Genomic DNA, 14,087 nt, shown 5'->3' with positions numbered 1-14,087 from the left:
CTAACCTCAATTTTCTTCTCTCTCACCTTTCCCCTCAAATCTTCCCTTTCCCTTCAGCATTACCTGCTTTACGTTTAGATTTACGCTTTCGTCCCATACACCACCAACTCCCTTACCCTCCTCAGTATTTGCCAAGTAGCACCACTTAGTTGTTTTAATAGTAAAAATTATTCCTTACGTGGTCACCCCTATCTGTACCCTTTTCCCCGTTCTCCAAAAATTAAAACATGCAGCACGGCTCAATCACTTGCTTGTCCTACAATTTAATGTAGATTTACTTCCTTTTAAAAATTCTAATTTTAGAAGCACTTGTTTCCTTCCTATTTTTGCCCTGCACCTCATGCCCCCTCTAATTGTAAAAGACAAAACACCAATGGCTCCTAATCAAATTATTGTCAGTGGCTCCTAATCAAGTTAAAAAATAAGCCACAAAACTGAGCATCCACCACACCCAATATGTTTGTACTAATTGTAATATATATGCAAGTAAATCTAAAATAATACACGTATAGTTAAAAAAGAAACATTTTAGAAGAACCTAGAGATGAAATAAACTTTTTAAAAATTTCTTGCTATTCATGGTATCTTCAGAGCATTATTAAACTAATATCTCAAAGTACAATCTACACATAGGGTGATATTTAACACTAATGATAGTGGATGTAATTTCCTACTTCATATGATCTCTTGAAATTTTTGCCCCATTTATCAGATCTGACTAGTATGTGTTTTTATCAGAGAGCCAATATCTTTACTTTGCAGTACACGTCTGATGATCTCAGAATAACGTACGTCAGCTTGCCTCTTCCTTGTTCACCAGTATTTGCGTTACTACTGTTACTGTTAGGTTGGAGGATTTTTTCCTGTGCAAATCTTTAAAAATATGTATCCATTTGATGAGGGTTGATTTGGTAATATCAAGTAAATCCACATAGCTAGGCAGACAGAAACCATAACACACTGGCCAAGGCCAGACGTCAGCAAGGGTGAGGACAACACGTGAAGCTCCGAGGCAGGACCCTCCGCGTTTGGTTCACGCCACGTAACCGTCTCTCCTACCGACCACTGGCAGTAGGCAGACTAAATATTTGCAAAGCTTTTTTTTTTTTCTCTTCAGATAAAAGGTTTTAATAGAAGTTCTGATATTTTCTTCCCATAGCCCAAGTACATTATTTTAGAGACCACCGCTCTAAAAACCAGTCCCCTAACACATAGCAGGGTCTCAATGAATATTTACTGAATAAAAATAACTCACACTATTCTGATTTTCTTAAGATGTTGCTCACATTATGTTCAAGGACCTTGTCTCAAATACAGGTTTTGAAGGTAAAAGCCTGGGGGAAGAGAAAGGTACTGCTTACAATGCCAAGTTTTCTTCATAAAGGATCTATATCTTTGCTTTGTCTCTTTAAAACATTTATTTCTAGATACAGTTTATAGTTCTTGTCATTATATGAACACTTTTTTGTTTGGTCATTTCTGCTTTTAACTAATGACTGATAATGAGAGAAAACTATTAGTTTTTGTATATTTATCATTCACTGTTTCAAAATTTCTTAGTAATTCTACTTGTACTGAAGTCCTCATGTTTTCTGGGTATTCTATTATGTAATTTGAAAGCAAAAATAATTTTTCTTTCTTTCCAATATTTATAGCAATTAGTTATTTATTCTTTGTCTTATTTCAATAGTTAGAACTGCCAAAGCAATGTTTAAAAATAGTGACAGTGATGTAAATGATGACAGAAACATTTGTCTTGTTTCTGATGTTAATAGAAAGGGCTTTAATATTTCACCAATTAGTACATGACAGCTGCTTTCTTTTTGGGGGGTACTATCATATTTTTATAGTTTCCTTTTATTTCAATGTTATCAGTTTCTTAAAAGTCAGAAATGGTTTATTTATAAATGTACTTATGCTTCTAATGGTACAATAATCTGAGTTTTCCTCTGAAAATGAATATATGAATAAAGATGAATATGCACACTTATGAAATTAAATCAGTAATTATATAATTTGTGTTTTTGACACATCTCACTGGATTAGATTTGCTTTAAGTTAAACTTACAACTATTTTAATTAGCAAAATTGACTTCTTTCTGGAGTTTCTATCAGATTTTTGTCTTAAGGTTTTGAAAGTTTTGTAATAGTAATATACTTAATGTTAAATTTTAAGTTTGAGGCCACACTCTCTCATATAGTAGCTCCCAACCATGTGGCAATTTAAACATAATAATTAAAATAAAATAAAATAAAATAAACACTCAATTCCTCAATCCCACTAGCCACTCTCTTTTACAGTAAGGTGACTCAGGTATACGTATTTATATAAACACTCTTTTCCCAGATTCTTTTCTGTTAGAGGTTATTACAAGAAACTGAATCTAGTTTCCTGTGCTATACAGTAAATCCTTGTTGTGTATCTATTTTATATACAGTAGTGTGTATCTGTTAACCCCCTACTCCTAATTTATGCTTCCCTTTCCCCCTTTGGTAACCTGTAAGTTTGTTTTCTATATCTGTGAGTCTCTTTCTATTTTGTAAATAAGTTCATTTGAATTATTTTTTTAGATTACACATATAAATGATACCATATAATATTTGCTTTTCTCTGACTTAACTCACTTAGTATGATAATCTTTAGGTTCATCTATGTTGCTTCAAATGGCAATGTTTCATTCTTTTTATGGCTGAGTAGTATTCCACTGTACCTACATCTACACTACATCTTCTTTATCATCTGCCAGTAAGACACTTAGGTTGCTTCTATGTCTTGGCTGTTGTAAATGCCCACTAGTGACTTTTAATTGCTCATCTGCTACCAAATTGTACGGTACAGATGTCATGCCCAAAACAGAACTCTCTGTTTTAAAATTCTGAAGCTTTTTCTGTGCCTATTTTTAGTGCTACTGAAGCTACCCGAGTCGTAAGGCTCCATATCAGATTCTTGAAGAACTAAGAAAATATTCTCAGACCAAACCATTTTTTACTTACTTGAAACAAGAAGCAATCAATGCAAATTAACCTGATATTTTAAGCAACAGGAAAGAAACAAGTCCTTTAATGTGCTGGCTACAAAGTAATCTTTATACAGTAAGTCATGTGTAATACTAGTATCGAAAAAAAACTTTTATGTAAAAAGTAACCCTCAAGAAATGGCAAGGGAAAATAAATCATTATGTTTTAAATTCTTTTTCATTCCCCTGTTTAATGATAATATCATCATAATAAGATATCTAGAGGAAACTTTGACCTCTAGTTTTATTATAAATGATAAGATACAGATACAGAAAAAAGAAAACAGGCTGATGTTCTAATGACTTCATCTATTTCAAACCAAGAAAAGTTAAAATCTAAAGAACTCTTTTAGAAAATGAGCTTACTTTTAAATTCTCTTTTATTCAATTCTAATGTATTGCCATCAAATAAGCCAATTCTGGAAAATGAGAATATCTGCAGAGAAAATCCATTTCCTTTGTTAAAAGCAGACAAGCACCATCTTATTAAGGAAGAGACTTTTGTTTGCAGACCATGTATTAAAAGGTTTCTTTTTACTAAAATTCCAAAATACTTTTTTTAAATTTTAAAAATTCTTCCTGTTATCTAATCTTTATAACATTGAAATTTTGTGTCCAAAAGTTTACAAGGCTAGTCAACAAAAGATCTTCCGGTTTGTAATCACAACTCCCTCTGAATATGATTCAGTATCAATTTAAGCCCACAAATAAAAGTTTTATTTTTATTAATTTTAATTAAAACTGCCATTCATTATAGGTGTTTAAAATCTGAACTAGAAGTCCATTTTCTAGACAAATCAATTGACTCACATTTCATAATTCCCTGTTTGAAGGAGTGCTTTAAATCATTACCCTGCCAATGAGGAAAAATTCTGGTAATTTAGTTTTAATATCCCTTTCATACTTTTGAATGCTCAGAAATTCAGCTATTATAAGTTGACAATGCTATGTCAGGGGTCAAAAATTATTTGCTCAGTATTTTTTAAATATACTAAATCTAAATGTCTGTCTACATAAGAAATCAAAGTCCCTAATTTTTAATTTTTTTGATCCAGTACTGTAAACCACATACAATTCCATTTGTGTTGACCAGAGGAAGGGAGTTGAGATGGAAGGAAAGGAAATATCACTGAATACACAGTAAACTAAACACTTGCCCTTGTGTGAAAATCTTTGAGATTTTCATTTTTACTCAAACCTTCATTTGTCTCCCAAAGCAGTGGGTCTGTGTCAGATCAGAATTATTCCCTTTGGTGTTGTTTTCCCTCTTCTGAAATAGTGACCTATTTTATGCTGTCCTGCTTGGTTGATACATGCCACTCCTGGATGCCCTCCTTACATCAGAAGTGAAGCGAGCTGCTCTGTAAGGGTATCCCTCTTGGGAGGTAAATGGAATAGCTCACAAATGCTATGATTTTAGGTCTGCAGGAAAAACGTTCTGCAGCCCTTCAGTCCTCCAAGAGGATCAAGAGGGCACAGTAATATAAACTGGGTATAACCTTCCCCATTTTTGTAAGATAGTTAACAAAATTCAATCTTTCAAACATCTTCTCCCTGCTCTGCACCAGACACTGAGTACTGTGGTTGATACAAAGATGTGACATATGGCTCCTGCAGGCTCCAGGGACATTTACAAATAACTAACATGCAGCAGGAAATTACAAGTACCTCAGGAACTCTGAGTTTAGGGGAGATCACATCCAGCTACAATTGGAGCTGGAACGGGGGTGAGGGGTGGTGCAGTGTGGACAGCTCAGTGATAACTTCATAAAGGATCTGCACAGATGCACAGGGCCTCTTGGAAAAGGGAAGATAAGGACAGAAAAACTGTCAGCCTCAGAGCATGTTTCAAATTCCTCAGAGCACAGAGCACTTGGAAAAGGTGCTTCAACATTAGCTATAGTCAAAATCTTTTGACTACAAGGATAATAATTAATAATCAAACAAGTTCAACCTAATATACCAGCATTTTACCTCTGAAGCAAACCATTCAGTCTAACTATAAGAAATTTATGCACAAGGAAAATTTACAAATTAAAGTGAAAATACTAAAGTATGCTGTAAAATCACACACACACAGACACACACCCCATGCAGGAGAAAGCCTTTTTTCTCTTCATCATAGTGAGGTGTGGGAAATGTGAATTTCAACTGCAGCCTCATTAGTCTACCACTCTCACAGGTTCCTTGTAGGCTGTCAGTATCATGCTAGAGGAACAAAAGTCCCTGGCATTTTGTTCTAAAACCACAAATGGGATGGTTCTGGGACCAGCTGCAGCTCCCTGCATTTCAGAAGTTCTGGGTGTCCACACACTCACAGCTCTGTACAGCTTCACAGAAAAGACTGGCAACTGGCCCAGAAGCCTCTGACATTGTGTCTATTCCCCAAGATTCAAGATCTGCCATTTAATTCCAATTCGGCTGTGAAACAACTTGTACTTTAGCATGCTAAAACAAAATAAATTAAATATGAAATAAATTAAATTCCATTTCTAGTTAAATAAAGGTATTCCTCTAAAATGCAATATACAAAGACATTAAAGTAGATAATCCTTATCTTCAAAGAGAACTATGAATAGAATTCCACTCCATTAAGAAAACTCTAAGGTAATTCTTTAAATTTCCCCAAAAAGTTGCTATTTCCTCATAATCTCACCAATAGCAAGAAAACCCACTGCACACAGAGATTTAGCTGTATTTACAAACTTCCCCAATAAGCATTTTATGCACATTGCTAACTGAAAACCAAGAAGACTGAATGCTTTCAACATCTGGTATGAACAGGATGCCATGACCTACACTGATGACTGTGAGACAGACACTTCAAGAACGATCTTAATTTCTGCTGTCTAAGGAGAAATACTTACAACCTTACAGAAACACACAGTTCTGTCAATTAGGTAGACAGGGAAAGGGGGGGAAACAAATGAAAACACTTTAATAGCCTGGCTAACACTTAACTTTTATAGGAAGGAGTGTTTTATGAGAACAAATAACAATAAACTGAGCACTGGACCTTGTGTGAAAATCTTGAGAAGACTTTCACTTTTACTGACATTGCCATCTGCCTCTAGCTTCTCTCTCATCCAGGTCTGGACACCTTCTGCACAAAGGATCACCAAAATGGTAGTGATCTGGATGGCTAGCCCTCACGATGATTTACTCAATCATTACAACAATGTTAAACGTATAAAAATATCAACTTGGGAAGCCACCAACCTTTCTTTCCTTCTTTTTGATGGACAGCTTTCTACAATAATCAACTAAGGATGATACAGAAAGGATCAGCACACAACTTCAGTAGAAAGTATGAGTCAAAAGTGGGGTTTGGACTTTAAATCCCCATCCCTGCCCAGTATTACCTGCAGCCTTTGTGTGACATTCAAGGGCTGTGTGGCAGCAGCAACAACAACAACAAATCCAAAGAGATCCTTTAAATAGCTTGTTTTTTTTCTCCTTTCAGTATCAAAAACTTTTTGAATTCAGTAAAGTGACTAAAACAAGTAAAGAATTGTTCATAATTTACTACACAAGGGAAGAAATTTGCTTCACACTAGAGTTAAAACTGTAAAACACACTGAATTTTTGAGCAGACCAAATGGACATGGGTTGTTAAACATCACTTGTAATCTAAATAACCTAGTTCTACGTAGTCACAAAAACAGATACTAACTTTACTGTCATTTATATGAAACAGATAGGTAGACTTTATTACAAGGAGAGAACAGGGGCCCTGATAGCTTTTTAAAAGATGTGATACTTTAAACAAAAATTAGTCTGAAAAGCTACACACAAAATTCTTGATATGTGTCTACTGAGGAGGAGAGGAGACCGGAACTGTGTTGGGAGAGGGGAGACTGTCAAAATAATTTTTAAACAAAGAAGTTATAATTCTAAGATTATATAACAAAATGTTAACTGGACAATAGGAAAATGGTTTTTTATCTGAGGTGGGGCATGAGTTTTTAATCCTTTCATTCTTCAATTGAAAACAAAACAAGAAAAAGAAAAGGACTTACAATGAGCAACAACAAATAATAGTAACCTTTCATCTCCCTGGAGCCTACGGGGGTGGGAAAGAAGAGGCAGCTGAGAGGCTGAAAGGGCAAAGCAAAGTGAAATCGGAATGAATAAGGACAGGCGGTCCTGGTGTCCCCCGTTCTCTGTGAGTCCCCACAGAACTCACAGGCAGCAGTGGCCGTCTCGACTGCTTTAGAGGCTGGGGCGAGTGGGAAAAGCGAGATGAGAAAACACTTGCACTCACATGGTAAAGGAACACTGTTTTCAGAAAACAGTAATACTTACCAGTACGTACTGTAGCTACTGCAATCCTTACACAACGTATGCTGAGCTTTTTCTTGCTTTTCTGACTTCTTACAGTTGATTAAGGGTATTTGTACATCTTTGTAATTTTTTTTTGCATGACCATTGACATACCTTACAAAAATCAAATGAAAATTTATTTTAATCTAAATATTGCTTTGGAAGGTAAAGTAGTAAGAGATGATAATAAAATTAGATTGTTATTAAATCAGAAATGAGAAAGAATTCTTCCTAATAGCATTCATTCCTGTAAGAGCATTCTGTCATTTAGTGATTTATTAAGCCGAGTACTTAAAATATGCTCTTCTTTTGCAGCAATGTATGACAGTCAGCTTTTAGTTATACACAAGACTGGGTCCAGGCAAGGAAGGTGTTATCTATGCAAATCAGTTTCAACACCAGTGATATTACCACTTATCAACTGCTTTGCTAGATCCTTCTGCTACAGCTTTTTTCTTTTTTTAAAGTGTTTCTCAGATGGCTAACCCTGAACTCAGGCTATTATCAAAGACAAGTTCTGTAAACTAAATTACTCAGTCACTGCCCACAGGGTCACATGCCCTGCTTAATACAGATATGAGAATCAGACAGTGAAACAGGACAACCTCCCATCCCTCTCTCATCAGTATGGCTGCAAATCTTTTATTTGAATGCCTGCACAATCACTCCACTCATAAGAAATAGGTTTGTTTAGAAAAAATCCAAACAAAACACAACTCATGTTAACCTTATATAAACTGTTCTTTGTCTACATGGACAAAGAAAATCAAATGTTGACTACAGTCATAAACATTAACACTTTCCAATTCAGATCGAATAAATCATTTTATCACAGTAAGCAAAATGAAATTGAATTGAGGGTTCACATGCATATGCTCTGCACACAAATTCACCTACATCTTCACCTAAATGTACAAAGTCATAACCGACCACTACATGAAGACCCTTATAAAACAAAAACTAAAACTCCCCAGTTTCTAGAAAGCAGCTAATTTGTAGAAGGCAAGGCCTAATTGAAAACTCAGAACAGTTAAAATGAATGCTGATTTAATAGCACCAAAATAACTGTGCTCAAAGTATTAAGGTGACATTTTTGTCACAAGGCTTCTTAACTGTACAAGGAGAAACACTTTCCTTGGGGAAAGCTAGGGAAAGTGAGGAGGATAAACTGCAAACCCAGCCTCTGTCCCCAGGAAAGCTGGAAGCATGAAAGGCACTACCAACCTCCACTCAACTCTGAATTTGGTCATGGTTTTTTCCCACATTTTTTTCTTTGTAATAAACATAGCCAACTCTTGTGAGTACAAGGGTCTTAAGTTTACAAAAGTAGACTAAAATGAATTTTTAAAAAATGATTAAGTATAAACTCAAAAACTAGACTGCTTGGGTTCAAAAGTAGGCTTTGTCACATGCTGGCCAGGGGAGCCCAGGTGAGTTAACCTCTCTGTGCTTCTGTTACCTGTAAAATGGAGGTAACAATACTTATACTGTTGGTTGTTAGGTGATTAAGTAATCCATGGTTCAGAATGCATGAATGCATGAATGAATGTTAGCAACTTTTTATTCATATTTTCCTTTATATGCTTAGCTACTTTTTTTTTTTTTTGGTGGAGGGGGAGGTAATTAAGTTTTGGGGTTTTTTTTGTTAATGGAGGTACTGGAGATTGAACCCAGGACTTCATGCTTGCTAGGCACATGCTCTACCACTGAGCTATATACCCTGCCTCCCTGCTTAACTACTATTTATTCAGAATCCAAACAACATAATTGCTTAGAAAGTCATCATATTAAATCCATAATTTGAGATAACACATTGCATAGGTCAGGAAACACCCCATATTTAATTAAAAAGTAAACTCCAGGGGAGCCTATAGGTTCAATACCTAATCAGCTTAATTTCCTATGCTTATATGTATTTATACTGCACCATGAAAAACAAAGAAATGTTTGTAATGAGTACCATCAGAATCCAAGAAAAGGCAATATGCAATGGTAATAAAGGCATTACCACTTTCAAATCTTTGAAAACTGGTTATATTACATATAGTTCATTTACACACATACTGTAGTCTCCAAATGTACTAAATGCTCACATGTCAATGTCAGTGACACAGTAGGGCTGCTTTACTGCTGACATTAAGAGTAACAATGTTTTGGCTAATACTCAAACATCAGTCAGAATTTAACAGACACGTATAAACTGGCTAACTTAAAAATAGATATTTCTCTCATCCAGTTTTAGATTTTAACTAGACAATTTGGTCTAAAAAGGAAAAGTGCCAATATACACATCACAGATTTTTTAACAACAGCAAAAATTGGAAAAATGGCTTAAATGGGATGGTGTCATGAAGACTAATAGGATATATAACTCAAATACACTACAGATAAACTATGCTTCCTAGTGGAAAAAATACTCAAGACTTCCCTACAGACAAGTGGGCTAAATCACTAAAAAAAAAAAAAAAACCAAAAAACAAAACAAAACAAACAAAAAAAACCCAGAATCCTTGGGAATCAGTACCCAGGATTACATGATAAAAGAATATTAGCCAATCAGTTATGTAAAGTGAAGGTCTAAATGCAGGCTCTTCTCCTCATCTGTGTAATCTACTTAATCATGTATCTCTGCACCATGTCAAGTTTCTAAATTTAAGATTGCTTACAACTGGAAGCATGCTGCCTACAGAGCCTAGAAAGTTTTCACTTTCTTCTTTTCTTTTCCTTTTTCAGTTTTATTAGGTAGAACTATTACAGCTTGATTATTTCTCCAAACCTACTTAGAGAACTGCTTGTTGTCTGCTGTTAAGGACATTAATCTCTCCAATTTTTTAGTTTGTCAGGTCTTTTTGTTGACATATGACCTTCAAGATTTAGGCTGTAGAGCACTATGAGAAAACTGGAGAACAGAATTATATAATTTTTATTACATTATAACTCTCACCTCTCAAAATCTAAGAGAGGAATCTGTCTCTTCAAAGTGCAGAATTTAAGTGCTTCTACTTTTCTTCTTTAAAAAAAAAAAAAAGGTTGTCTGTATAAAGTATTCTCAGGTTCCCCAAATCCTAGAGATTTCAAAACCACAACAATCACAATTAAGATATGCAGTTAACATTTTCCAAAGGTACTGTTAAGTGGACATGGAAAAAAATACTCAATTCCAGGACTGAAAATAAGATGCTCTCTTCATGCAATGAAGGTTTGTAAATAACAGTGGGGAAACAGTCCAAATAAATGCAATATAGATTTCAGCATGTGCCACTTGGTATGATTTCCCATCTCCTTGCTGCTGGGCTATTAACTTCTAAAGTAAATTCAAAGTGGATTTTCTAAGCTAAAAAAGCGACAGAAATAAATGTGCTACTACAGGCACACAAAGGCTGATCTTTATTTGAGTTTGTGTTAGAAGAGTTATTAACATAGTTAATATTTAAATAAAGTCATTTTGGAGGAAGTGCTCCGGCTGGAACTGGGGTTGGGAGTGCTAAGCCCCTAGAAAGCAAAAATTTCTTAATGGAATGAAACATTTTGTATATTTTAGACAGCATTAATAACCCCACAGTGAGATCATTCTCAAGGGAATTCCTTTATCTGTAAATATCCTAGTGTTTTGTTTTCAGAAAAATAATGTGTTATCCAGGATCTGATTCAAAAGTCAGTAAAGGTAAGGGTGGCATAGGTAATAGGTGAAACAAAATTGGCCACCTGTTGATAAGTGTTGAAGCTGGGTGGTAAAAATACAGGTTCAATTAATTATACTCTCTACTTCTGAGTATGCTTAACTTTAACCTAATAAAAGGAATTTAAAACAATCATAAGACATTAGAGTTCCTTATTTCATCTTCTATTACTAGCAGACTGTCAAATATTACTAGTAGATTGCCTTGATCATCAAATTAATTCTTCTGAGTATCAACAAAAAAGGGTCCCCCCTCTAGATATTCCTCAGTTCCATCACTGAACAGGGATTCTATTAGGAGGGGGAAGCCCTATGGAGAATTATGTACATACTATGATTAAGCAGTGGTGCTAAATAAACCCAAATCAATCAAATTTTGACAAAAAGCTTAAAGGTAAATTGAAAAAAGCAAGTTGGGTAGTGAAGTAAGGATAAGTATGTCACCTACCTTCCACAGCGGACACCTGAACAAGTCAGACAGACCCAGGGGCTTTTGCTGGACCGGCACACTAATAAAAAGAAAAATACACAATATACCAATTGTATCATGTTATTTGCCAGTTTCTCCCCTAATCTATAATATCACATCCTGTGGTTAAGTTATAAATTCCATGGCTGCTGAGGCATACTGAAATCACAAATCCCTGCTCTGTGAGTGCATTTACACAAAGTGACTGCTGAATTAAAGTTACACCAAAGAGAATTTAAACTCATGTCCACAACAGCTGCTCATTTTAATTGTTGACTTAAATAGTTTCACCACAAATTAAACACATATACACTTTTCTCCTCTATTACTTATTCCCTTTTACCACACTCTCCAGTAAGTTAATGACACTCTTTTCTTCTCATTAAAAACATTTTAAAGTCTAATTTTTCAATCACACCTTTGCCACACAGATCATATACTTCCACAAACAAATGACAACTCTTTCAGTTTCTTCAGTGAGAGGCATAACCTAAGGATACAATTAGAAAGACTAAGCCCAGTTCTTCCCAAATTAATGTCTCAGTTGGATTAAATGTAATTCTAATATGACAATGGCATATAATTCTTGGTGAGGGTACAATCAGGACGTTATTTTTAAGGGGTATGGAAACTTTAAAAATATTGATTGCAATTTTGCTTGCTGTTTACTCATTCAATTCCTTTTTAAAAAAGTCCAATAAACACAACAATAATTTTTTAAAGGAAAAGGATATAAAAATCACCTGTAAAGGTTTTCTAAACACATATGCTCTACTCAAGCAGGGATATCTACATTGAGATTGGGACAGAAGGATGAAGGACATGTCTATTTTGAGAAAAGCAACTTCCCAGGTGACTCCCTAACACAACCACTTGAGAACCACCAGTGGGCCTCCTAGGGGCAAGGGAGGGGCACCAAAGCACAGTCACACACTCAGGATTATGACAAATCCACTGCCTGTCACACAGTATGTGCTCAATAAACAGTTGTTGAAAGGAGGTTTAAATTTCTTAGTTTAAGATACCAACCTCTTCCAAGAGCTGATCTCTACTATATTGGTCTTGCTTAATCATACATCACAAGAGGCCTTTCTTATTAAGAAAAATCAGCCAAGCCTGGAAATAAAGTGAATCAAGAACTACAAGCACTTTCCATGTGTTATAAAACATACCTTACAATAAATATCCCAAAGATATTTAATTACAATATCATTGTTTAACCTGCTGTTTACTATTGATTAGGACCCAAATTCTGTAATGTTACAGGTAAACTTGTAGATTTTATTTGGTAGAATTTCTGACCGGCAGACTCCAAAGTTTATGGTTTTACTACCTGAAGGACGTTAACCAATTTTGTATCTGGTCTAGCAATTTATTTCAACATTCATTCTTCAGTGCCTGCATACATGTAATTTCTCAAATGCTCTTGGAATTAGCTTTACCATCCTGCTGGTTCCCTCATTAAGGAGACAAATAAATTTTTGACATACATTCATTCTATGCTTGAGAGGGAGGAGAGGGCAAGGAATACTAGGAGAGTGCAGTGATGCACTGCCTGTCTGGCCAGAACAGGGCACTATTTTTCAATAAGAAAGCTTTCAGTGGTAAGATTCTCCCTGTAGTTAGCCCAGGGCCTTGCCTTTCCCAGGAGCATTAGCACATTTACATTAAATGATAGCAAGGGGGAGTGGAGGGGGGCCGAGAGTCAGGGTTGGGAGGTGGGGAGGATTGTTCAGTGGTATGGTGCATACCAAGCATACCTGAGGTCCTGGGTTCAATCCCCAGTACCTCCATTAAAAAAAAATGGGGCCGTCCTAAAGGCATTTTGAGATTTTTACTCAATTAGGTCCAATTTTGTTATATGTGCGTGTAAGCCACATGACAAAGGCTAACAAGTATGCCAAACTGCTAACAATTATTTTAAGCAGATACAAAAGAAGACGATTGTGAGGGGAGACTGGTAGCTTTTTATTTGTACATCCTTGTGGTATTTGATTTCTATCAACAAGAATATGATGTTTTTACAGTTTGAAAACAAAGTCCCACTAACTTCATTTTTAAATGAAAAATACATTAGAACACAGCTTACTTGAAACAGCTGTTCATGATCTGAGATAATTTGGAGGGTTGAAAAACTACAAATATTATGTAGTTCTGTTCCTCCAGCAAATCTTTTTCATTTAAAAAATACTAAAAAAAAAAAAAATTGTACTCAATCCAAAAGAAGTTAAATATTATCCTGAAATAAATAATTATGTTATAATAATAGTAAGTTTAGGCCCAAGCTTTTAAATATCTAGAAGTTTTTATTTTTTGTGTGTGTGTAATTATGGGAAGATTTTTTCCCCCTCCTTTAAATGAAGAAAAGAATCTAGAGCAAAATCACTGTTAACTTTGGTGTGTTTCCTACCAAGTGTTCCTTTTTCCCCCTTACGGTTGTAAATATATACAAAGTATATACAGTTTTGTGATCTAATTTTACAACCATTATAACAGACTAAATCTAGTCTTATATCAATTATAACACAAAGTTTTATTAATTTTTTTAATTTCTCAATTTCAAATTTTAAAAAAGTTACCCTAAGGCTAAGGGGAGGAA

At 35.1% G+C, this 14,087-nt stretch overlaps 1 protein-coding gene across 2 annotated transcripts in view; it reads right to left on the bottom strand.

The window, feature by feature from the left end:
- The window catches only part of LOC116158325 (ubiquitin carboxyl-terminal hydrolase 3-like), a 121,331-nt gene that overhangs the window by 76,734 nt on the left and 30,510 nt on the right, over positions 1–14,087 (bottom strand). For both annotated transcript variants that reach the window (XM_064481719.1, XM_064481718.1), the window contains exons 6-7: positions 11,468–11,528; positions 7,323–7,454 (exon numbers count right to left, since the gene is read on the bottom strand). Coding sequence is in view for 1 of the 2 variants with exons in the window: in XM_064481718.1 (XP_064337788.1) it covers positions 7,323–7,454; positions 11,468–11,528 (193 nt within the window). In the remaining variant the exon portion in view is untranslated. The remainder of the gene's footprint in view (positions 1–7,322; positions 7,455–11,467; positions 11,529–14,087) is intronic.

Source organism: Camelus dromedarius, chromosome 33 (genome assembly GCF_036321535.1).
Source record: "Camelus dromedarius isolate mCamDro1 chromosome 33, mCamDro1.pat, whole genome shotgun sequence".
Taxonomy (NCBI): domain Eukaryota; kingdom Metazoa; phylum Chordata; class Mammalia; order Artiodactyla; family Camelidae; genus Camelus; species Camelus dromedarius.
This window is presented reverse-complemented; position numbering and strand designations above follow the sequence as displayed.